Raw genomic sequence first — 25,492 nt, 5'->3', positions numbered from 1 at the left:
CAGATTCTGTGTCTCCCTCTCTCTGCCCCTCCCCCACTCATGCTCGCGCTCGCACGCACGCTCTCTCTTTCTCTCTCAAAAAATAATAAACATTCAAAAAATTTAAAAAAAATTTTTTAGATAATAGCTATTCTATTCCTGCCAAACCCCTCAGAAAATATTTCCATCTACCCCTGCCAACAAGAGCTGAGTGAAGAGCCTAGATATCCACCCTTGCCAGGCTGTAACAGGGCACCATTACCTTACCCCCACCCCTGTCAGTATTAGAGAAGGCCCAGTAGGGGGCCATGACTTTCATCCCCACTGGGCACCAGTGAACCCTCCCTCCCCCCGCAGTATCAGTGGAGACAGGGGAGCCTTGGATGTACACCACTATCCAGCAGTAACGAAGTGTTCTTCCTTGGGGTGGTATCCTTGGAGGCCAGTGGAGAGTCAGGACTTCCACCACCACTCAGCTATAACAAGGCCATCACTTACCCATAGTGTCTGGGACTCTCCCAAGCCAGGGTGGTGTCACTAGAGGCATACTGGGGAACCTAAACTCCTATTCTGCCCAGCAGTAACAAGGAGCATGCGCTCTCGAGTGCGCGCACGCACACACACACACACACACACACACACACACACACACACACACTGGGTGTCAGTAGAGTCTGTGTGGAGAACCTGGACTTAACGCTCCTACCAGGCGGTAACAAAGCAATGTGCTCCCCTATTCACCCACAGAAGCAGTGTCAAAGAAGGGCTACTAAAGTGCAAGATTTCAGTAAGATCCAGGGCAGACTTCCACTTTCGGTGCTAACACATAAAGAGCTTAGAAATCATCTTTCCCATCCTTACAAGAAAAAAGCTAAAAAACCTGAAACCAACAACTTTTCTTGGGCTCATCAAAGAACTGAAGTCTCAAGGCAAATACACTCCAAGATCTAGAGGGGTGAGTCGAGAGAGTCACAGCCAATGTCTGCTTACCTGGAGCAGAAGCCACATGTAAATAACAATTTTGATGAACTCCTGGAGGCTGAATATGGACTAGAGTGAGAGAGGAAGACTCCTGCAGAATGTAGGGAGGGCCACACACACCTGTGGGTTTAATTCTTTCTGTACACCTACAACTGCTCTTCAAAACAATCTATTAGGGGCGCCTGGGTGGCGCAGTCGGTTAAGCGTCCGACTTCAGCCAGGTCACGATCTCGCGGTCCGTGAGTTCGAGCCCCGCGTCAGGCTCTGGGCTGATGGCTCAGAGCCTGGAGCCTGTTTCCGATTCTGTGTCTCCCTCTCTCTCTGCCCCTCCCCCGTTCATACTCTGTCTCTCTCTGTCCCAAAAATAAATAAACATCGAAAAAAAAAAAAAACTATTCAGTTTTTTTTAATTTTCCAAGTTCTTTGTAGAACTTTTTATAATAATTGGGGATCTTTATTTTATAAACTCAGAAACTTAATGAGGTCAAGGAACTTATATGAGATTTGGTCCTGGGATGGAGGTGGGGGGTCTGAGATTATGACCTTTCATCTTCATTCATCTCTTTTTCAGTGTAACATACTTACCCTTTCCACTTCTGTGCCATTTATGAATAATTTACAGATTAATCAGTGACAGGTAAAACATGCAAATCCAGATTATCTGAGTAGTTGTACATTATATATGTAAATTCTCTTGTAATGATTTCTTTTAATGTATCAGTAAATTAGATGTGAAATTTACTTATACGAATTTATGATATAATCTCAGGAAGCTGGTTTGAAACACATGGCATCTTTAAAAAAAAACTTGAGTTAGGAGAAATTTGGAGTCCAGGGAACATGTTTTATTGAGGAAATATGTCCATTAACCAACAATTAGAAATATGTACATGCATTTTTATTTAGGATCATGGTAATATTGATCATGTTCATGATGGTGAATTACAGAGTAGTCATAACAAGTCCTTAATACAAATCTTTGGATTCACGGTGTTCACAATATTACAGAAAAAATGCCATGCATTCTCTTGTGACTTCCTTAAACATTGGAGTAGAAGGAATATTTGTGTCACATTTAGCTATTTTTTTTAATATATTGTGCTAATTTCTTTTCCTTTAGCTCCTATAGTAGCATTTTTGTTGTTGTTGTTTTATACCTGATATCCTGGGAACCCTGATGAGATGCTGGATTTTCACAAGAGAAAAGGACATCTTTATCTACTTTTGTATAAATGAACTAAACAAAGAAGAATAAGAATTTTTAAATCTAGGAAACTTATTTTCTTTTCTCCAAGGCCTGTGTATAGAGATGAAATACAAATGAAGATGGGGACCTGGGGAGCACCCTCTTTGAATTTATAGCTCCCCCACACATCGGCCTGTCATGTTGGCCAAGGTCCTCACTGTAAAAGTTCTAGACTGTTAATGGAAGTCAAAATCCAAGCATATTTCCTCTTTTCCTTCTAAGATGTGAATTCATTAGCATCATGGGCTGACCCGACAGCAACCTCACAATGTAGCCAAGGTTAAAAACACACACACACACACAAAATACCGTTGGAAAAACAACAGCTAAACGTGACCTTTTCCTCTGTGCCTTTAAAAAATAATAAATCAGCTGTTGGTGAAATAAAATTGATTTCCATTAACTATACACTTTTCATTTCTCTAACAGTACACACCTAAGTCCCTGCTCCTTTTTTACTCTTACTTTTTTCTGACATCCAGGTAGTACAGTGCGTCTCACCGAAGGGGCCCCTTGCCTGTTCAAGAACATACTTTTTTGGAGCTACCCACGTTCCTTACTTGGGTAAGTTCTTGTAAGTTATCATCTCATCAACTTACCTAATGAATACTTTCTCCCATGAACTAGATAAAAGTGGACTCACAGTTTACTGCTTTCCTCAGGAGCTTAAGATACCCACGTTGTCAGCCTCCAACTCCCTCTCTGATTCCAGAAGGAGAGTTGATGTGCCTAACACATTTCTCAAAGAATGTATTTCAGGAGGAACAATTATCAGCTCAGGATGTATATAGTCTAACCATATGTGAGACCATGTGCTCAGTGTCAGAGGGAAGGCAAAGATGAGTAAGTCCTAGTAGGGGATAGCAGGAGGTGTGGGCTACAGTGGGACTTTGGACGACTCAGCCAGATGCCTGCTGTTCTGTGAGGAAGGACCATGGTAGAAGGCTACCTGTGGACTGGGAACATTCACAGGAGCAAGTGTTCCATGCTGCAGGGCCATCCAGAAAGGTTAGGCCCACTAGAGCTGCTCTCCTTGCTAGGGTAACTAGAAGTTGCAGACATCCAAAGAGGTATAGAGAAGAACCTCTAGAATGAATGAGGATCTCAGCACTGTTCCACAGAGGGTATAGCAGAAACCAGGTTTTTACCTGGGTGTTACCATATAAGCCAGAAGATTCTGAAAGAAGCATGATAATTAAGGGTCAGCTAATTAAGGAAACAATAAAAGACTCAGAACTGAGCCTACTTAATTATACCTCTTAATTAAAAAAATTAAAAACAAAGGCAAAAACATTCCAGAGCCTGAAATTCCCCATGTCTTCTCTGGTGTTTAGTGGTGACAAAATCAGTGTCAGGAGTGAAGGACTAGGAGGATACCGGGCGAAGCTGGGTTTCTCTCTTGTGTGTGCTTGTACTGTATTTAACCCAAAAGAAAAAAAAAAATGTAATTCTTGACATCTTCAAATTACGAAATTGTAGTCTCCTTGTGAAATGTTTGCATGTCTTGTGATCTTGTCACACTTAATTCATGGTTCTCTTTTCACAGGTGATGAGAGTAAGCTGCCCAAGAAAACTGAACAAATGTAAGTCTTCATTTCTATCTTCTTTTTTCTTTTTTTTTTTCTTTTTATTTATTTTTGAGAGAGAGAGATACAGAGCAAGTGGAGGAGGGGCAGAGGGAAAGGAAGACAGAATCCCAAGCAAGCTCCACACTGCCAGTGCAGAGCCCGATGCGGGGCTTGAACTCACAAACCGTGAGATCATGACCCGAGCCAAAATCAAGAGTCGGACACCCAACCAACTGAGCCACCCAAGTGTCCCTCTTATTTTTTCTTTCTCAAAGTTGAGTTACTCTGAAGAAGTGGCTGTCCCACTTTGAGATCAGCAATGGGTGGGAGTGAGCAGAGTGAAGTAGTGAGCAGAGCTTTAGTTCCCAGCCCCTGTCCCTCAGCATGGAGTCCTGCTGTCTTTGATATGTGCTCCTCTCTCCAGAACTCAGAGACTTCCTCTCTGCACACCCATGCATTTCAATGGCCTGACTCTTCTATGTCTTCTACATAGTACATTTTTTATCAGAGGCTTTCCCACAAATAAAACATCCTAAAATGCATTGGGAGAATCTGTGAAACCCCATCTGGTCTGAGCAGTGTTTCCTCTGGAGTTGACTTTCAGGCTTCGGGATCAGAGCTAGGATCTGAACTTAGGCTGTGCAACTTTAGAAAGGTCCTAGTGTTAACTTCTCTCCCCCCACATATAACAGGAAACCAAAGATAAGAAATAAACTCATTAATGTTTGTGTTAGTCTTCTTGGGCTACCATAACAAAATATCAGAGATTGGGTTGCTTAAACAGCAGAAATGTATTTTCTCACAGTTCTGGAGGTTAAATGTCCAAGTTCTAGGTCCAGCAGTGTTGGTCTCTGGTGAGGCCATTCTCCTTGAGTTGCAGACCACCACTTTTTTCTGTGTCTTTACCTGGCCTGTCCTCTGTGCTCTAGTGGAGAAACAGAAGTCTTTGATGTCTCTTCCTCTTCTTATAAGGATACCAGTCCTACTGGATTAGTGCTCTACTCTTATGATCTCATTTAACTTTAATGACCTTCTTAAAGGTCCTATCTCCAAATACAATCACATTGAGGGTTAGAGCTTCAATATGAATTTTAGAAGGAAACAATTCAATCCATAACAATGCTGGAACTATTGCATTCCAAAAAGGAATTTTCCTTTAGAAATACAAACATAATAGAGTTCTGTTATTACCTAGTTAAATATTCCAACATAAACTACTATGGTCTAGACAAGTGCTTCCCAAAGGCCAATAGTGACAGGCCACAGAGAATCATCTAAGGATCTTTTTATAAATATATGATCCTCAGGCTATAGTAGTTCCCAGAATTACCCCTACCCCTCTGGGGTAGGAAACACTAAACTGTATTGGAAAAAATATAATGTGAGGAATATAGTCAGACTACAGAAAATTTGGAAAACTGAAAAGAAAGTAAGAAAAATAAGATCGGCTATAATTCCTCCTCTTTGGCACTACCCTTTAATATCTTACTGTGTATCTTTCTGGGTTTTTAAAAATTCTACATTTAGGTTTTGTATAGTGGTAATTAATGTGTGTGAAGTTTTTTTATTTTTTATTTTATTTTTTGTTTTGTTTTTAAGAGAGACTAAGAGCAGGGGGAGGGGCAGAAAGAGAGGGAAAGGAAGAGAATCCCAAGCAGACTCCACAATATCAGCACAAAGCCCGATGCGGGGCTCAAACTCACAAACCATGAGATCATGACCTGAACCAAAATCAAGAAGACACTCAACTGACTGAGCCACTCAGGCACCCCAATGTGTGTGCAGTTTAAAAAAATTTTTTTTATGTTTGTTTATTCTTTAAGAGAGGTGGGGGGAGAGAGAGAGAGAGAGAGAGCATGAGCAGGAGAGGGGTAGAGAGAGGGAGACACATAAACTGAAGCAGGCTCCAGGCTCTGAGCTGTCAGCACAGAGCCTGACACGGGGCTCAAACTCACGAATCTTGAGACCATGACCTGAGCCGAAGTCAGATGCCCAATAGACCGAGCCACCCAGGAGCCCCTGTGCAGTTTTTAAATGTGTGGATTTTCTGCACTTTAGCAGCAAGTCAACTGCGTTCTCATACGTTGATGGGTATATATAGTCTTGCTTTGTATCTGCTGATACTTTTATGCCACTGTGCTTAGCCACTGGATCTTCATTCTGGATCTTTGGTGTTTTTCCTAAACCAAATACATTGGTACCCTGTTTCAGGGACTGGTATTGAGGGGTGCATGGGCCCATATCAGGAGACTTACTGAATCACAGAGCTGGTAGAACTTGGGCCTTGTAGAGTCCTAGGGAAGGCAACAGCAGTGCCATCTAGGCATGGAGCAGACTCTTCCCTTGTCATGAATCTCGGGCCTCCTATTCAGGCCATTTTGAGTCCATAACCAGGTACCTTTGCATTCAGCTCTTATCTGAGGGTCTGTATAGGAGAAGGCCAAGAGTGGGGAGACCTGAACAGTGTTGGTACTGAATGATGTCTGAATCAAGCTGGGTGGGGAAAGGAGGAAGACATATATATGTCTTTGGTGTTGGTGTTGAGGTGTGGAGGACTGTGGTTTTACCTGGAAGTGGCCAAGCTCATTGTCAGTGTCCCTGCCAGGCCTACTTCATACCAGGATGGATCCCTCTCTCATGGCCTGGCCAACAGTCTTCAGGATATGCTGATTCTTGGAGCTATCATTTTGTTATGTATACTTTTTCTGTCTTTTTTTTTTTCTTCTACCCACCTCAAATCCTTTACCTATAATGTAGAGGTGTGGTGCAGGAGCCAAAGAGGAAATTAAAGAAGTTGGCAGTATGACATGGCACAGTAGAAAAGCACCAGGCTGGCATCAGACCTGAATTCAAGTCTGCCATTCGTTTTCTGTTGCATGGACAACTTATTCCACCTTCAGAGGCCCTACTTGCTTCTTCTGTCAGAGGAGTTAGATCAGATCATTTCTGTGTTCCTTCCTGCTTTCCAATTCCTGTCACCTTCCTTTACCTGTTAAGAGATTCTCAGGCATAAAAATAGACTTTTCTGTAGTAGTCTGAGGCAAGGCTTTATCACTTTCTTGCCAGGCACCTCCTTTGCTTTTCAGGGCCTTGTGAATGAACCCCTTCTGTCTGTAATTATCCTGATAAGATCCTGGATCTCCCTCCCCTAAAGCGTGATTCTCAACCAAGGGCAATTTTACTGCTCCTCTCCCCCCACTCCTACCCCCGACTCCCAGAGATGGTTGACAGTGCTGGAGACATTTTTGTTTTCCCAACTGGGGTACTACTGGCATCTAATGGATAGAGACCAGGGGTGCTGCTAAACATCCTGTAGTGCACAGGACTGACCCCATGACAAAGAATTATCTGGCCCAAAATACGGAGATTGAAAATTTTTGCTTAAGAGGAACCAGTGTCGGATTTTCTAGGGACCTTCATAGCAGTCCCAGTCTGGCAAAGGAAGAAACCTTCTTATAATCACTTTGGGAAAAAAACCTTATAATCACTTTGGGAAGTGAGGAGTCCAAGAGAAAGAACAAGATTGGCGGGCAGGGAGCAGGGAGGCTATAGGAAGAGAATGTTTCCCCTCAGAAACATTCTCTATTCTCTAGAGCAGGTAAGCTACTTGTAAAGTGGTCTGCAGCTCGGAATTTGAATTTAAGTGGAGCTCATCTTCTCTAGTAGTCTCTCTTGCCCCTGAGGTCTCCTACCCTGAGATTCCAGTAACAGCCAGCCCACAGCAGGCCTGGGAGGAGATGACATGAAGGGGTGGTGTGCTTGGTCCTGGAAAAGCAAAGTCTGTACCATGACACTGAAGGAGCTAGGGAGCCCACAGAGTTCTCTTCTGTTGGATCACAAACAGGGAAGGTTGGTCTTCTGAGCAGAATTAAGAAGAGTTGACTTTTCTGTCATGGTTTAGAAGAGCAAAGTGTATCTCAGGTATGGGGCACATGGCTTTAAAAGGTTTAGAAATCAATGAGTTCCGGGGCGCCTGGGTGGCGCAGTCGGTTAAGCGTCCGACTTCAGCCAGGTCACGATCTCGCGGTCCGTGAGTTCGAGCCCCGCGTCGGGCTCTGGGCTGATGGCTCAGAGCCTGGAGCCTGTTTCCGATTCTGTGTCTCCCTCTCTCTCTGCCCCTCCCCCGTTCATGCTCTGTCTCTCTCTGTCCCAAAAATAAATAAATGTTGAAAAAAAAAATTTTTTTTTAAAAAAAAGAAAAGAAAAATCAATGAGTTCCATTTTTGCACTTTTCTCATTCAGTTCCTTAGGGAATGTCATTTATGTGCATGCAGCGTTTATTGAAACCTTATGATGCTGTAGTTAACCCATATTTTTTTGTTCTAAAGTAGGCTCTTGTCCCAGGTGTATGCTGCTGTTATTGAGGCTGTTTTGGCTGGCATTGCATGTTATGCTAAAACTTCCAGTCTAACAAAGGTAATTTAAATACCATGTTTCTCTTTCATTAGTAGTTGTTTCAATGTAAAACTTCCTATCCATCTGTTTTGGCTTTGGATACCTGGTACTACTCAGTTTTGTGCGAGCTTGGGCCTCGGTGGAGCTGGCACCAGACACAGAGATGCCTGGAGAGCACTGGGCTTCTGTTGCCTGTGACCGAAGTGTCGTTTGTCCTACGAAGGACCACTAATCAGCACTTCTTTGTAGATCTTTGTTGATCTTTGTAGATCTTTGTGTTAAAGAAAATCATTCTGTAGCATAGTGTTTTAATTAATAGCTTTTAAAAAATCCTTTTAAAAGTTAAAAATAAAGAAAAATATAAAGTTACGTAAGTTTGATTCTTTAATGTTAGGGAGAGAGCATGCAAGTGGGGGAGAGGGACAGAGAGAGAGAGACTGACTCTCAAGCAGGCTCCATGCTCAGTGCAGAGCTGGATGCAGGGCTCGATCCCACAACCCTGGGATCACGACTTGAGATGAAATCAAGAGCCAGACGCTTAACTGACTGAGCCACCCAGGCTCCCCAAGTTTGTTTTGAACTATATAGTGTGATTTCCTATAATTTAGTGTTAAAAAAAAAAAAACCCTAAAGATTAGAAAATCTGACTTGCCTTTCCTAGACAAGCACATGTGTTCTCGTTCTCTGACCGTTCTCTTCCTTGCTGTTTTGCGGTTAACCTGCCCTGCTGAGTTGGATTCCTATATCTGACCCAGTAAGGAGATGAGAAGAGTCGGCTTGATGCCTCCCAATGCCAATAGGACCTTTCCTGAAGGAAGCCATTTGACATTGGAAAGGTTGTGTATGATGTAGATACCAGAGACACTGTAGCCGTAGTCACCAGCTCCCTGCTATCTCCCCTTCTCACTGAACTTGAATCCCTGGCACAACTTGGGATTTCTCAACCCTTTAGCTGAAAGTTTATGCACTATCAGTTCTCATACCTTTGTTTTTTTAACTGATCTTTTGTGAATCTAGGTATTTGAATATTCTTAGCATCTGACAGAAACTCCAAGGGCAGTAGTTTCTCCCTCAAGGCCAGGGGAGAGGGCGGGGAGAAGACACTTTTCCAGACCTCACAATGGCATCATCTCAGCTGGTTACAGTTCCCAGCAGATCAAGTTCCAGTGCCCACCTGCCTGAATGAAGTGTTTCCTGTGAACCCAGCCCAAAGAAAGCAGGCACCTGTTTCCCTTAACACAATGTTTCCACTTTGATCTATTGATGTATACAAAGCAGTCATGTAGAGGGGAGGGGCACAGTGTTCTCCTGGCCAAATGTTAGAAGGGTACTTCCCATCAGTGATGTGTACTCTTTCCTGCTGTGAAAGCTCATTGTCTCTGTTTTGTCATTGGTTTTACAGGCCAAGGAGGTAGCTGAGCAGACCCTGGGATCCGGGTTAGATTCCTTTGATTTGACACAGTTTAAGGCAGGCCTACGGTAAGCAATGACTGCTATTTTATATAAGGAATTATTTTTAATGTTCATTTTATAAAGACCCTCTTCTCCCTTGTATTTGATATTCCACCTTCTCTTTGAGAAACGTTCTAGTAAAATAAGGGGACGTGTGAAGGAGAAACTCAAGATCAGGGCTTTGAGAGGCCAAGGAGCCTAAGATGGAGGAACTGTATGAGAAAGAGTCAGACACATTCCTGATGACCGAAGGGGAGGCAGATCAATACCAGAGGTGTCGGAGACCTGAAGGACCCAGGTTCACAAGTTAGAAAGGTGAAGCTGGGGACATGAGAGGTGAAGCTTGTTGGGTCAAGGTCCCTGGGCACGAGAAGGCAGTCACTGCTTAGAAGAGCCTGGCTCTGGGCCTCCATGCCCTCTCAGGTCATTGACACCCTGAGCCTGGCCCTGCCTCAGGGGCTAGATGCTGTGGGAATTGGGCTTGCTGGCAGTCTAAGCATCACACATCTCCTGGCACATCACAGAGGCTCTCTGTGTGGTCTGTGTCCATAGCAAAACTTTCATGAACCCACTCCACCTAACCCTCTGTACCATATGAGGACCACTAGGTGCACTTTTTTTGCAAAGGAGACCGAAGACCCCAACATTGGGGAATTTCTTTAAGAACTCTATGGGACGTGCCCTGTGGTGCCTCATCTCTGTACCCCACATTTTCTTACATCTACAGCCCTGGGTAGTGAGAAGGAGTATTGAGAACAATAAGTCAGTCAGTTGATCTAACAAGAGTTCTATTGCTGTAACTCCAGGAGTGGAGGGAAGAGCCAGATCTCTTTGGTGCAAGGCTTAAGGTTCCTTTCCTGTGGGTCTTCTGGATCTTGTAGCTCAGGCCCTGAGAGGAAGGGGACAGAGGAAGTTCGTTCCCTTAAGGCCTTGCACTGGCCTGGATTGTCTGTTCCTGGAAGACCTGAGTTTGAGAAAGCACCTTTGCTTTCCAGCTCTGTGACTTTGGGCAAGACAAGGAGCTCTCTGAACATCTGTTTCCTCATGTTCCCACTGTGCTGAAAGGCTAGGCATGTAAACGTTAGCTGCTGTTGCATGGGGCTCTTCTGTGTCACCATCAACACAGCTGGCCTATTCATTTTCTCCTTTCCTCAGGGCCTTGCATAGGCCACTCAGCCTCTCCAGGACAGGCCACCTTTCAACCCCAAGGCCTTTTAGCCCCGGGTATACCTCCCAGCTGGAGGAAGGATCGGCAAGGAACGAATACCGGGCAATAGGAGAAGCGTCTCCCATGGCCAGCCCTCCATCTGGAGCCCCACTCCCTTCTCTCCACAAGATCACTTTACTGAGTACCCTCACACTACATCAGATTAGCAAACCATCTCCCAAGAGGAACACAGGATTTGGCCTCTGCTTGGGCTCTGAGCAGAGATGGCAGCTTGACCCAAAGGTAGTAAAGAAGAGCAGGATTAGGACAATATGTCACAGCTGTCATAGCTATGGGGCAGGAGGCCATGGGCCACTAGAGGGTCTTCCCAGTCTGCAGTAGACCGTAGTTCTGTCACATGGTTCTCTTGTGCCCTGTCCAAGAGTCAAGGCAGCCCTGAGAATCTGCACCGAGAAAGAGCTATGACGAGTCAGACACTGGCCCCACACTTGGGAAGGGTGCCATGAGGGCCCAGCACAGGTGCATTGCAGCTGTAGGTGTCTGGGGAGGGCACCAACGCTGTGGTCACCAGGAGCAGACTGACTTCTTTTGTTTTGAGTCTACAGCTCCAAGATGACTTTTCATATACATGCTGTGAATAATCACGGAAGGTAAGTGTATGTTTGTAGTGCATACTCATTTGGGGCAAGTTTTAGGAACAAAGAAGAAGAGAGAGGCTGTCTTGTAACTGCTAATGTGGGTGGTCTTCATAGAGTTCCATACCTGGCAACAGCATTATGCCAGGGTTGGGCTTGGGGCTGGCTACACTCATCTGAGACTTTCTGCCCTGAGTGCTTCCCACTGAAGCATCGGGCATGGGGGTAGGAGGTGGACCTAATTCCCTCCAGCAGCCTATGTACTAATTCTGCTTACATGCAACCCAGTGCCTTGAAAAGCCCTGAAAGAAATCTAGGTCTGTGGGTTGCCGCCAAGTTGAGAAAAGAGAACATTGTAAATGTAATACATATCTCTTTCCTCCTCTAGGATTGTGCCTCTGGACAGTGAAGATAGCTTATATTTCGTGAAGACGGTAAGCAGAGCTGTTTTAAGTCAGCTGGCAGAGAATGGCCTCTAGAAGGACATCTGCAAGGGGTGAGATAGGAGGATATGGGATTCTTGGGCAGTCCGTACCTTACCTGAGGAAACTGGTCTGTTCACAGGAGCATTTCAGCTGCAGAGGGAGTGGGGAGCCTGTGCTTTCTGAGGGTGCCCAGGCAGCTGTGCCACGCCCACCACATCATACCCCCATGCCTAGGCTCCCAGGGTCCAGAGTCTTAGCTGGAGGCTAGGAGAGACACTTCTTCCTAAGGTTAGGAAGGCTTCCTCTAAGTGACTGTGATTGCTCTGACCTCATATGGAAATGTGAGCAGAGGACAAGGCTGCCTCAATACAGGCTGAGTTTTCATTGGCTTCTCTGTGTTCCACAGCCTGTGCTGATGCGCTTATTAACAGGGGTCTGTGAAAATAAATAAAAACAAATAGACAACAACAACAACAAAATGGGGCCTAAGCCACCAGTGAAGAGGGTGGTCAGAGCAGAACTTTCGGACCCATGTGCTGGGAGCACACTGATGGGCCATTTGGGTGGTTTACAGATGCAGAAATATAGGTCCCCAGGTGGGCTGACTGGCATGGCCTAGGGGGGCAGTTTCTAGATTAGTTGCTCCTGGTCACAAGCCAAGTCCTCTGTTTATCCCAGTGCCTCCTGATGTGTAGATGATCGGCAAGCAACGCGTGAGAGGATAGTGGCCCATCCAGCCAAGAGTCTCGTTGAAATAGATATGGGCACAGATTATGCCTTGAGTCTGTTCTATGGCTACTGCCCAAGCCTTAATTCCAGTGAGCTTTTAGTCACCAAGAACTTGGTGCACAGGTGTGGATGATTCCATGCAGATGCATGCCCACCACCATCACCAGTGGAAAACAGTCGTGTTATCTAAAGAAAGTAGTACATGGGGCGCCTGGGTGGCTCAGTTGGTTAAGCATCTGACTTTGGCTCAGGTCATGATCTCATGATTTATGGGTTCGAGCCCTGCATCGGGCTCTGCGCTGACAGCTCAGAGCCTGGAGCCTGCTTCAGATTCTGTCTCCTTCTCTCTGCCCCTCCCCCACTTCTGCTTTGTCTCTGTCTTTCAAAAATTAAATTAAAAAAAGTAGTACAAGAGGGGTAACCTTAAGGTCGTAATTTCTCTTTTTATAATGTATCTGTTCCCTGTATCTGTCACCATTTCGTATTGATGTTTGTTTAGATTTTATTAATTGACATAATCAAGATGCTAGGAAATGCTTTCTGATATTAAGTGATAGTACTTTATCTCCTTGCCAGACGTTAAGCCCTGACTTCTCTACTTAGACTGTTGTGCAGTGCTTTGGAAGGTGCTTTGCACAATAGAAGGTAGTCGGGAGTCCAGTGGAATCATATTATTGTGTTAAGCATGCATTCAGCAGCCGCTAATGAAATAAGAAAGAAGAGAGAAGTTGTTGTTTTCAGTCCAAATCCTGTCCTCCCTTCCAGGCTGAGATGAGCTTCTGCCTTTTGATTTTCTGTCTCCCCTTCCTCAATATCAGAAGCCAAATATGAAAGTAAGGTATTGGGTATAACCCACAGGATTGTCTTCCTGATTGATCTAGGAACCAAAGTGGTATTCTCATTGCCACTTAAGAGAGACCACATAGCCCAGGAAGGTTTTGTATCTTTAGATGTTTAAAATTCTTTGGAAGGCAAAGGAATTAAAAGCAAAAGTGAATTACTGGGACCTTATGAAGATAAAAAGCTTCTGCACAGCAAAGGAAACAACCAACAAAACTAAAAGGCAACCAACGGAATGGGAAAAGATATTTGCAAATGACATATCGGACAAAGGGCTAGTATCCAGAATCTATAAAGAGCTCACCAAACTCCACACCCGAAAAACAAATAACCCAGTGAAGAAATGGGCAGAAAACATGAATAGACACTTCTCTAAAGAAGACATCCGGATGGCCAACAGGCACATGAAAAGATGTTCAGCGTCGCTCCTTATCAGGGAAATACAAATCAAAACCACACTCAGGTATCACCTCACGCCAGTCAGAGTGGCCAAAATGAACAAATCAGGAGACTATAGATGCTGGCGAGGATGTGGAGAAACGGGAACCCTCTTGCACTGTTGGTGGGAATGCAAATTGGTGCAGCCGCTCTGGAAAACAGTGTGGAGGTTCCTCAGAAAATTAAAAATAGACCTACCCTATGACCCAGCAATAGCACTGCTGGGAATTTATCCAAGGGATACAGGAGTACTGATGCATAGGGGCACTTGTACCCCAATGTTCATAGCAGCACTCTCAACAATAGCCAAATTATGGAAAGAGCGTAAATGGCCATCAACTGATGAATGGATAAAGAAATTGTGGTTTATATACACAATGGAATACTACGTGGCAATGAGAAAAAATGAAATATGGCCTTTTGTAGCAACATGGATGGAACTGGAGAGTGTGATGCTAAGTGAAATAAGCCATACAGAGAAAGACAGATACCATATGGTTTCACTCTTATGTGGACCCTGAGAAATGTAACAGGAACCTATGGGGGAGGGGGAGGAAAAAAGGAAAAAAAAAAAAAAAAAAAAAAAAAAAGAGGTTAGAGTGGGAGAGAGCCAAAGCATAAGAGACTGTTAAAAACTGAGAACAAACTGAGGGTTGATGGGGGGTGGGAGGGAGGAGAGGGTGGGTGATGGGTATTGAGGAGGGCACCTTTTGGGATGAGCACTGGGTGTTTCATGGAAACCAATTTGGACAATAAATTTCATATATTATAAAAAAAAAAAAAAAAAAAAAGATAAAATTCTTTGGAGCAGATTAAGATAAAAAACCCCAGTTGTCAGACCTACTCAGAAAGCTAACTAAAACAGGGGCGCCTGGCTGGCTTAGTGAAGTGTGTGACTCTTGATCTCAGGGTTGTGGGTATGAGCCCAGTGTTGAGTGTAAAGATTACTTAAAAATAAATCTTAAAAAAAAAAAAAAAAAAAAAGAGGGGCACCTGGGTGGCTCAGTGGGTTGAGCATCCAACTTCAGCTCAGGTCACGATCTCACGTTCCATGAGTTCAAGCCCCGTGTTGGGTTCTGTGCTGATAGCTCAGAGCCTGGAACTGGCTTCAGATTCTGTGTCTCCCTCTCTCTCTGCCCTTCCCCTTCTCTCGCTCTGTTTCTCTCTCTGTCTCTTTTTAAAAAATAAAATTATTTTAAACAAAAATTTATTTTAAAAAAGAAAAGTTAACTAAACTATAAAAGCCTACCTGTCACTTTTGTACATTCTTTTTTCATGATGACATGAGAAATTAACAACTTCGGCTTTAACTCTGTTTTTTTCCTCAACTCTTCTGCTGCTTTTTTGTGTTTGGGGATCTAGCAATTTCTTCAAGAGCCCCAGGTCTCTTTTGTCTCTGTGCTGAGGGTGGTGCAGGGGTCCCAGGCAAGGACAAAGATGTGTGAAGGTGGGCTCTGCTTCAGGAGCTCTGCACCTGGGCATTCATTCAGCAACGTCAGACCAGGAGGAGACGGTACCTGAGAGGGCTCCTTGTGCCACTCATCATGTCCCTCACCAGATTTTCAATCTTTCTAGACCCTGGCTCTGGCTCATACTATTTTCTGCATTTCTTCTGCTAGATTCCTCCCTCCCCCCCCCCGCCCCCCGAATTGTTCCATTTTCATTAGTTTTAATATAAATTAGGACTTACTTACCAGATATTCAAGAACTCTGTTGCTCCAATTTTTTTCCAGCCTGCTGAAGGCTCTATTTTATCTTGCCATAAAAACTTATATAGTTTTCTTTTAATTTTCTTGGTAGTGAAAGAAGCATTTGCAGGTGTCAGTATATACCCAGAAATATCCATGAAGACTTGTGTACTAAATGATTGACTACCTTTCCAGGCTTGTCCAGAACTTGAGCCCAAACCAAAATAGGAGTTGGTGAGCATATTGATGTGCCAGGATGTGAAGAGTATGCGAGGGTACAAAAAAAACCCTGGAAGAAACGCCCTCAACTCTGAGAGGCCAGGGCCTCATCACAATTAAGAAGGAAGGCTGTTATGTTTCTCTTAGGGAAGATAGATAATTTGAGGGACTTTATAGAAGAAACATAAAAATACTCCACTGGCCCAGAGCTCCAGGATGGCTTATCCAGTTAAGCATCCAACTCTTGATTTCAGCTCAGGTCATGATCTCATAGTTTGTGAGTTCGAGCCCCACGTTGGGCTCTGCTTTCGCAGTGCAGGGCCTCCTTGGGATTCTCTGTCTCCCTCTCTCTCTGCCCTTCCTGCTCACTCTTTCTCTTAAAATAAATAAATAAACTTTAAAAGAAAAATGCTCCTCTAGCCCAAGTGTGTCTCTGATGCAGCGGCAGTTGCAGAGATGCCTGGGTAATGCTGAGGTTCTCTCCCAGTTCTGAGATGTAGTTCAGGATGACTTTCGTTTTCCTTAGAAACTCTTGAGTATTCTTTTGAAATGTGCCTTAAAGCAGCATTTTGTGGTCTGTTTCTTAAAGGTCTGTCCCTGAAAGTTTAAGACTGACAACTGGCCTAACTCTGTTTTCTCGTTTGATATAGGCTTGTATGACTGTCTATGACATTCCTGACTTGCTGGGAGGAAGGGGGTGCTTAGGGTCTGTGATCTTCTCAGAATCCTTTTTGACATCTCAGATCTTGGTTAAAGAAAAGGGTAAGTGTTTATAAGAGGTCTTTAGAAAGCAAAACTTGAGTTTTTTTTTGTTTGTTTTGGCAAAATAACTTATATATAATTTCATAGTACATATGTATATATAAATCATATATAATAATTATACATTATTGTATATTGTGATCTAATTACACATAATGTGTTATTAACATTAATATATAACATTATTTTCACATATACAGCCTTGTTGGTAGTTAGGAAGAAGCAATTTTAAATAATAATTAGATCCTTTTTTTTAACCTTTGCACTACCTTGATAAAAATTAAAAGTGTAGATAAAAAGGACTGATTCCCAGGACTCTTCATTGAAATGTGTAATTCTATTTGTTGTAAGAAAAGTAATAGAGTGGGGCGCCTGGGTGGCGCAGTTGGTTAAGCGTCCGACTTCAGCCAGGTCACGATCTCGTGGTCCGTGAGTTCGAGCCCCGCGTCAGGATCTGGGCTGATGGCTCAGCCTGGAGCCTGTTTCCGATTCTGTGTCTCCCTCTCTCTCTGCCCCTCCCCCGTTCATGCTCTGTCTCTCTCTGTCCCAAAAAAAAATAAATAAACGTTGAAAAAAAAATTAAAAAAAAGAAAAAAAGAAAAGTAATAGAGTTAATATCACAGGGAAAACTTTATTCCTCCCCTCTTAGTCTCCCTGTCCCCAGATAAGGAGGTTTTCAATTTCTGAGGGCATAAGATTTTGTATACTAATAAGAGGATCCCTCGCTCCTGAGAAGGGGAGGGGGTGTTAGCTGTTGGGCCTACAAGATGGGCCAGGTAGTGAGCAGTAACTAACATGTCTGTGGTCTTCCTGCAGATGGCACTGTTACCACAGAAACCAGCTCCATAGTCCTGACAGCCGCCATACCCAGATTCTGCTCCTGGCTGGTTAGTGTTATTCATCCAATGGAAGTGGACTTAAATGTGGAGAAATCGGGGAGAACATCTGAAGAAGAGCCTTTTCATTGGGTCCCCGGTGGGGTGTCAGATCCTAAACTAGCTGTTGTTCAGGAATGGAAGTTTTAATCTGAGCTCTTTGTGTTTATGCAAACGAATCTAGTTTCTTTAACTCTCTCCTAATCTTGGGAAAGTGCCAAACGAAAGGAACTAAATGATTTCGGTCCCTGTTAAATTATTGAAAGAAAGACATTAACACCTTCATGTTCCATATGAGGACACTGAGGCTAAGAAATTGACCAGCCTGTCTAAAGTCACACAGATAGTACGGAATAGATCACGTGGCTCCCTTCTCTGGTCAGAATGGTTGCTGCTGAGTTTTTACAGCAATGATTTCTCTACATGTGGAAGGGTCCCATCTGCACCAGGGGGACTTGGTCTGAAACTATGGTGCCGTGGGACACAGAAAGTATGACAGTAATGAGTGAAGTAATGGTCTAAGTACCTATTTTAGACTCTGTTTATATTGTTCCTACAATTCTGACATGGAAAGGGAAGAATCAGCCTCAGAGATGAACACATTTAAAGGAGAATGCACTCAAAATATTTTAATATGTTCTCTTCCCTTCATCCTTACAAATAGTTGTTTTTCCCTGAAATATAATTGGAGACAAAGACATCATTTCCACATATTGTAGGCTCATTTAGCTGGACCTCAGGTCCCAGTGAGAGAACCCACCATGGCTTTGGGCTCTAAGACTTGATGACTGGCAGCCAGTGAACTCTGCCAGCCATCAGGGCCTGAGAGCATGGGATTTGGTCGAGGGGCTGCCCTGTCTCCTGGAAATATTTGAACATGGGGGAAACCTAGCAGAATTTTACCCTTGAAGTAGGAAACTGAAAATTTGCACTCCTCTTGGATACAGGTAGAAGATAATGAAGTAAAATTGTCTGAGAAAACCCAGCAAGCAGTTAAGGTAAGCAGCCTTTTTATTCTTAATGTTAACATTGTATCAAAATGAAATGTAAACAATTATGAAGATAATTTGGAATATTTCATTGTAGAGCTGATCTGAAGGATATGTTCCTCTCTGTCTCAATCCCTGCTTGCATTCTTCCCCTCCTGGCAAAGCTCTAGAAATAACCATTTCTCTCTCTCACTGCCCCTCCCCTGCTCATACTGTGTGTCTCTCAAAAATAAACAAACATTAAAAATTAAAAAAAAAAAGTAGGGGTGGGGCTGGCGCCTGGGTGGCTCAGTCAGTTGAGCATCTGACTTCAGCTCAGGTCATGATCTCGTGGTCCATGGGTTCAAGCCCCTTGTCCGACTCTGTGCAGACAGCTCAAATCCTGGAATCTGCTTCAGATTCTGTGACTCCCTCTCTCTTTGCCCCTCCCCCACTCATGCTCTGTCTGTCTGTCTGTCTCTCTCAAAAATAAATAAAAATAAACCTTAAAAAAATTTTTTTAAATAACCATTTAATGGGATGCACAGTTAGAGGGGATTTGTTCTGCCATTTAGGCCTTTTGGTGTGTTGTGGGTTTTTTTTTTTAATGTTTATTTATTTATTTTGAGAGAGAGAGGAAGTGCGAGTGAGGGGAGGAGCAGAGGGAGAGAGAGAATCCCAAGTAGGTTCTGCACTGTCAGTGCAGTGCCCAGCGTGGCCCTATCTCACGAACCACAAGATCATGACCTGAGCCAAAATCAAGAGTTGGACGCCCAGTTGACCAACCTATCCAGGTGCCTCTGGTGTGTTTTTTTTAATCTCCCTGTACTATTACAAGCAGATCTCAGGTTGACCTAGACATATAGAACTGAGAGGTCAAGGCTTTGGGCCAGGGAGAACTGCTTCTAGTGGCTAGAAATCCACTGGAGCATGAACAAGCATAGCAGGCATTGGTGCCTGGACTCAGAGAGGACCTCACATTCTTTTCTTCAGCACAGGTCAAGAATGCCAGTGACATGACAAAGATCCAGGCAGTGCCAGAGGTGTGGAAGAAATTGGGTATATCTGAGGCTACTAAGCAGCTTTGTAGATAGACAAATGGGCAAAACTTTTGATTCTGTGAATGTTTATGCTATAAATCATTTACTTTTTGTGATTGCTTGTTTTTAAAGGGGGATGCCTGTTTCCTGGGCACTTTTCTAACAGGAGGAGAAGGAGCATATCTTTATTCCAGCAACCCACACTCCTGGCCTGAGGAAGGTGAGCCAGCCGTTACTGTTCTCCTCCTGACTGTGTCTGGGTTCCTCTTCTGCAGGTATTGGCATGGGTGTTGTGAGAAATAATACGTCAGATATTTGAAAAGATTTGTTGGCATAGAAGTATTTTCCTACAACCTTTCTCCTTTTATCCACCCATTTTGCAGATAGGAAACTTGTGCTCCGAAGGGATGGGCCCAGAACCACAATCTGGTCCTCTTGTTGCCTCCTGAGGATTGTTCTCAGAATGGCTAGAGCCGTAGCATGTTCAGAAATGGAATTTGTGGACCAAAGTCTGGATTCGTTTTCTATTGCTGTATAACAAGTCACCACAAATTTAGTAGCTCAAAACAATACATGTTTATGATCTCACAGTTCAGTAGGTCAGAAGGATTCATGTTGAGGGTCTCATAAGGCCGAAGTTAAGGCATCAGCTAGACTAGACTCTTGTCTGGAGACTCTGGGGAAGAATGTGCTCCCACGCTCATCTAGATTATCAATGGAATTCAGTTCCTTCAGACTGTAGGACTAAGGTCCCTGTCTTTTTGCCAGCTGACAGCCAGGACCATGCTTAGCTCCTTCTTGCAGAGGTCTCCACCCTGTGACAGCCCTCCCCCACCTCAGCAATGAGAACCTCCCTTGTGTTGTTGAATCTCTCTTATGCTTCTGTTCTGTATAAATTCCCTTTCTATACCAGCCAGAGAAAACTGCTTTTAAAGAGCTTGTTGTGATTAGAAGCCCACTCAGATAGTTTCTCTTTTGCCATATAATGTTACATGAACACAGGAATAACATCAGGAGATGAAGGTCATGGGAGCCACAGTCTACCCTCTGGCCCCCCATTCATCCCTCCCACGTGCAAAATACAATCACCCCTTCCCAAGGGCCTCATTTCATTATGGTAATAGTTCAAAGTCCTAAATCTCACCAGCTCACAAATCCAAAATCTCCTCATCAAGATCATGTAAATCAGGTGTAGATAAGCTCTGGCATGTAATCCAGTAAGTACAGTTGAACACAAGTCCTCTCCAGCTGTGGCCCTGTCAAACTAAAGAGACCAGTTATCTGCCTCTGCCTTCCCAACACCCAAGGTGGCACTGGTATAGGATAACAGTTACAGACATTCGGCTTCAAAAATGGGGGAAATAGAAAATAAAAAGGAGTCGTCAGCCCAAGGTAGCTTTGAAATGCAGCTGGGCAAACTCCAGAGTCTGGATTAGGTTTCAAGGCCTGAGAATAGTCCTCCATAGCTCTGATCTCTGCCACCTGGGCTCTTGGTTTCAACTAAACCCTTAGTGTTCCCCTCTGGGCTTGTGGCTACACCTTGGTCATCCTTCCTTTTTCGTAAAGGTGGCACTTTGTAGCTGAGTTTTATCAGCCTGCTTCTTGCCAGTAGAATTTTGAGAATCCAGTAATCTCTTTTGATTTATACTCTCTCTGTCCCTTTCAGTCCAAGCTGGCAGTATTTTCTGCTGACCCAAGATTCTCAAGAACCTTGTTGGTTTTGCATGGATTTCATGGGGATTCATTCCATGCTCCTTTTTGGTTTCCCCAAAATAACATTTTCTTAGTCCTATTCTTTCCCTGGTTGATACAGTCATTTTGTAGAGGAAGAGTTGTGACTTACTCCACAAATTTCTCAACCTCTACTATGCAAATCCCCTTTCTGGATAATTTTTTCTCCTTGAAAATATTTTGTCCAGTGGCAAATTCCTCTCTCTGTTCTCAGATTACTGGCTCAGCTTCTGCTTCTCCATTCACGGAGGAGACAAAGCACAAGGAGTTTTGGTGTTCCACAAAATGCTGGGGGTAGTAAGTAATAGCATTTGCTGTCATGCCTGTACTACAGCCCCTGCTTGCACTTCTGCCTATCTAGATCTTGGTGCAGAAGACCGGTGTGAGGAACCCTTGTTGAAGGCAGCAGGTGCGTCACAGTGCTACTAGCCTTGGGGCAAGATTGCATAGTGTTTCAGAAGCAAGTTGTAGAGGCAACACAGAGGTGGTTGTGCTCTGTCATAGTTGAGCCAGTTATAATATTTATCAAGGATGTTTGCCAAACTTAGTTTGCACCTTCTTAGCAAAGGGCCTCGTTAGAAAAATAATTTTAAATTGTATTGAGTTTTCCTGCAAGATTCAGTGTATGCTGAGGTTTCCACATAAAGGGCACAGCCAGGGATTTCTGGAGCCCTATTAGTCACACTCTTTTGAGAGTGCACTCTTAGTTTCAGAGGGAAATGTAGTTTGAATTAGGAGCTGATTTTCTGAGGCAGAAAAATTAAATAGGAGCAGAGAATTTAAACAGGAATCTCCTCTAGCTATCTGTTAAGCTTTTTGCCACTTTGGAGCTCAGGTCAAGTGGGGCTTCGAGTTTGTACCACTTAGGGCTCTCTTAAGGAAAGAGAACACAAAACATGTAGGGCTCTTCGCAGGCCTTGGAAGGGAGCTTGGGCAGGTGAGGGGTTCTGAAGCTTCGGTGTCATTAGGGTCTTGGTGAGTCTCTCTCTCCTTGAGACTATGATGAGCTTGAAATTTATCTGTTCCCATTCCCCAAAGGCATTTAAAAAGCTCTTCATGTGGGAGGGGGGATGGTCTAAACGGGTAAGGGGCATTAAGGAATCTACTCCTGAAATCATTGTTGCACCATATGCTAACTTGAATATAAATTAAACCATAAATAAATAAAAATAAATTTAAAAAGCTCTTCAGCATGCATTGGCTTAATTGAGCTTCTTGTCCTGAATCCCATAAGTGAAAATTTGACTGAGGTTACAACTGCAAGTTCAGGTAGCTCTGGAGGGTGGACTAGGTCTTTTTTTTTTTTTTTTTTCTTTTCTTTCCTTTTTTTAAAAGTTTTTATTTTATTTATTTTGAGAGAGAGATCGAGCAGGGGAGGGTCAGAGAGAGGGAGAGAGAATCACAAGCATTCTCTGTGCTATCAGCACAGAGCTGAGCTGAACCCAAGAGTTAGACGCTTAACCCTGAGCCACCCAGGCGCCCCTCACAGTGTTTTTCTAAAATCTGGACCAGGTCTTCTGATTCTCAGTCCAGGGTTGGCATTTCGAACTACATATAGACAAGAATAGTACTTTCTTTACTTTGAAATGCTTCCAGCTTTGGAACCTTTTTCCTTCCCCAGTTAGTGACTTCTGCATCATAGCAGCTTCCTGTTCATTTATGTCCTTCATGTGTCCTTCTCTTCCTCACCCTCAGGGTGCCCAGCTCCTAATCCTCAGGAGCCTGCTTAGGGTTTTACCACATATGTCTATATCCCTAAACAAAGTCTTGTTTTTGAGTGTAACATATATAATCACACACTGTGTATTCTTCTGGGACTTGGTTTTTTTTTTTTTTTTTTTTTTCTCACTATTCTATTCCTGAGACTCCCCCAGATTATTATGGGTAGCCATATAGTTCATTTACTTTCATGGCTCCATAGGATTCTTTTATATGAAAATGTGCTGTTTATTCTTTGACTGTTGATGGTTTTTGAGGTTATGGTTTTTTGCTATTGCAGACAGTCCTGTCATGAGCCTTCTTATACCTGTATCCTGGTGCACATGGCACCAGGAAGATGCCTTAAAACACAGCTTCCTTGCTGTATAATCATTGATATATGTTGTCTCAGGCCCCTGACTTTCCTGTTACATTCTCGCTGGTTGGTATGTTGGCATTCCTTGAGTGTTTGCCACTTTGATTGCTATTGTTTTTTAACTTAACTAGCTGTAGAATTTTCTATGCTTTGCCTCATAAGATTTCTCTGCACCACGGAACTAGAGGGGAGGTCATGTTGATGTGGAATGTTGGGGTTTGGAAGTCAGTGGTCAAGAAAGAATTCTTGAGACATCTTCAGTGCAAAAAGGTGGTTTTATTAAAGCACGGGGACAGGACCTGCAGCAGAAAGAGCTGCCTTGGGGTTGTGAGGAGTGGCTGATTATATACTTTTGAGTTGGGAGGGAGGTAGGGATAAAAGTAAGTCTTTGAGGAATTTGGAAGCAAGAATTCCTGGACCTTGAGGGGCTAGCTGTTGTTAGGATAAGGTCATTTACTACTGTCTAGTAAAACCTTAGTCATGAGACCCTTTAGGTATATATCAGTGGGCCATATGTTTGGAGGATGATTGTTAAACATATATCTTGGAGGAAGGTAGACATAAAGGAAGTTTCCAAAGGGATTTTTTACAGGATCCTAGAGGTCTGGCTAATGTCAAGCTAAGGTTGCCTTTTGCCTTTAGCAAAGTGTTAACATCGAGGCAGCTAAGCTCTTTGGGGAAGGTTACTCTGCCTGTCTCTAGTACTTGTCACTGGGTTGTAAGTTATAAAGAAGTTTACTTTTTTTCTTTCGCCTTTATTCTCCACATCAGTGTGAATAGCCCCTGGCTGAAACACCACAGATTTCTCCTGTTCTCACCAAACTTCAGTAGAATTTCTCAAATAGATGCTTCTCAAGTTTTGTTATACAACTTTGGTCCATTAATAGAGTCCTTAAAAAGTTGTCTTAGCAATTAGTCCAGTTTCTTTCCCTCTCTGTTTCTCTGCCCAACATGGGACTTGAACTCACGCTCCCCCAGATCGAGTCACATGCTCTACTGACTGAGACAGCCAGGTGCCCTAACAGTTTCCTTCTTTCTGGAAAGGTGCTGCTCCACTTCACTGTCTTCTCACTTGCATCATTCCTGACCAGAAATCCACCTCTTATCTTTGTTCCTTTTATAGAAGTTATCTGTTTTTCACTCCAGCGGCTTTAGAAAGTCTTTCTTTTTATCACAGATTTTAAGCAATTTTATTTTTATGTGATTTCATGTGTTTTTTTTTTCCATCTTCCTTGTGCTTGGAAATCGTTTTGTGTCTTGATTGGATGGATTTAGTTTTCCTCAAATTGGGAGGGGTTTTTTGGCCTTTTTTTTTTTTTTTTGGCACCTCCTATTCTGGGGGTCAAGTTGCATATCTTTGCTGCCTGGAGTTGCCCCACAGGCCCCTATTGCTCTGTACAATTATTTTCAGTCTTTTTTCTCTTTGTATTTCATTATGCATAGTTTCTATTTGTATGTATTCTAATTTACTAACTTTCTTTCCTGCACTGTTGTTTTGAGTTTATTAAATTAACATTTGTTAAGTGAAGCACGGAGTACCGAAGGGTGAGCCAAGTTCAACAAAAGACCATGAAAGAAATTGAAATAGAGAAGTGTATTACTCACAAATCTTGAAGGAAGTACACGCAATGGCATACCTTATGCCTCCAAGAGCACGTAGGAAGGACAAAGCAGAGTGCAGATGGAGAGGCAAGACCTGGGGCACATGCCTTTATTAGGGTAGAGTGCTTTGGGGTTCCCAGGCTAAGTCCAGATTGGTCAATTCAAACCAAGAAAGCAGGGTTTTGGTAAGCACAAGGGGATAGCCCTAGAAGGCAGGGAAGACTTTTTTTTTTTTTTTTAACGTTTTATTTATTTTTGAGACAGAGAAACAGAGCATGAACGGGGGAGGGGCAGAGAGAGAGTGAGACGCAGAATCGGAAGCAGGCTCCAGGCTCTGAGCCATCAGCCCAGAGCCCGACGCGGGGCTCGAACTCACGGAGCGTGAGATCGTGACCTGAGCTGAAGTCCGATGCCCAACCGACTGAGCCACCCAGGCGCCCCCAGGGGAGACTTAATAACAAGAGCTGTTGGGGAAGTCATGTCAGGAACTTACATCCTCTTGTGACTCTACGGGCTGCTATATAGGGCTTGCCTGATTTTAAGCCCCTTTTCCCCCAGGCCTCTTGGCCAAACAAAATGTATATGTAGGCAGCAATATCCTGGAGTAGCTTAGCTAAACTTTGACAACTATCTAATGTCATTAATCTCATTCAGTGTATTTTTCTTCTCAGACATTG

At 43.5% G+C, this 25,492-nt stretch overlaps 1 protein-coding gene across 4 annotated transcripts in view; it reads left to right on the top strand.

Moving 5' to 3' along the window:
- Positions 1 to 25,492, top strand: part of DNAAF9 (dynein axonemal assembly factor 9) — a 134,402-nt gene that overhangs the window by 54,066 nt on the left and 54,844 nt on the right. For 3 of the 4 annotated variants that reach the window (XM_045445168.1, XM_045445167.1, XM_045445170.1), the window contains 10 exons: positions 2,689 to 2,770; positions 3,753 to 3,789; positions 8,103 to 8,190; positions 9,572 to 9,648; positions 11,395 to 11,439; positions 11,813 to 11,858; positions 16,414 to 16,525; positions 17,342 to 17,412; positions 18,348 to 18,398; positions 19,541 to 19,628. In XM_045445168.1, coding sequence (XP_045301124.1) covers positions 2,689 to 2,770; positions 3,753 to 3,789; positions 8,103 to 8,190; positions 9,572 to 9,648; positions 11,395 to 11,439; positions 11,813 to 11,858; positions 16,414 to 16,525; positions 17,342 to 17,412; positions 18,348 to 18,398; positions 19,541 to 19,628 — 697 coding nt within the window. The remainder of the gene's footprint in view (positions 1 to 2,688; positions 2,771 to 3,752; positions 3,790 to 8,102; positions 8,191 to 9,571; positions 9,649 to 11,394; positions 11,440 to 11,812; positions 11,859 to 16,413; positions 16,526 to 17,341; positions 17,413 to 18,347; positions 18,399 to 19,540; positions 19,629 to 25,492) is intronic. The other variant, XM_045445169.1, reaches the window with a different exon arrangement.

This window comes from Leopardus geoffroyi, chromosome A3, assembly GCF_018350155.1.
Source record: "Leopardus geoffroyi isolate Oge1 chromosome A3, O.geoffroyi_Oge1_pat1.0, whole genome shotgun sequence".
Taxonomy (NCBI): Eukaryota; Metazoa; Chordata; class Mammalia; order Carnivora; family Felidae; genus Leopardus; species Leopardus geoffroyi.
This window is presented reverse-complemented; position numbering and strand designations above follow the sequence as displayed.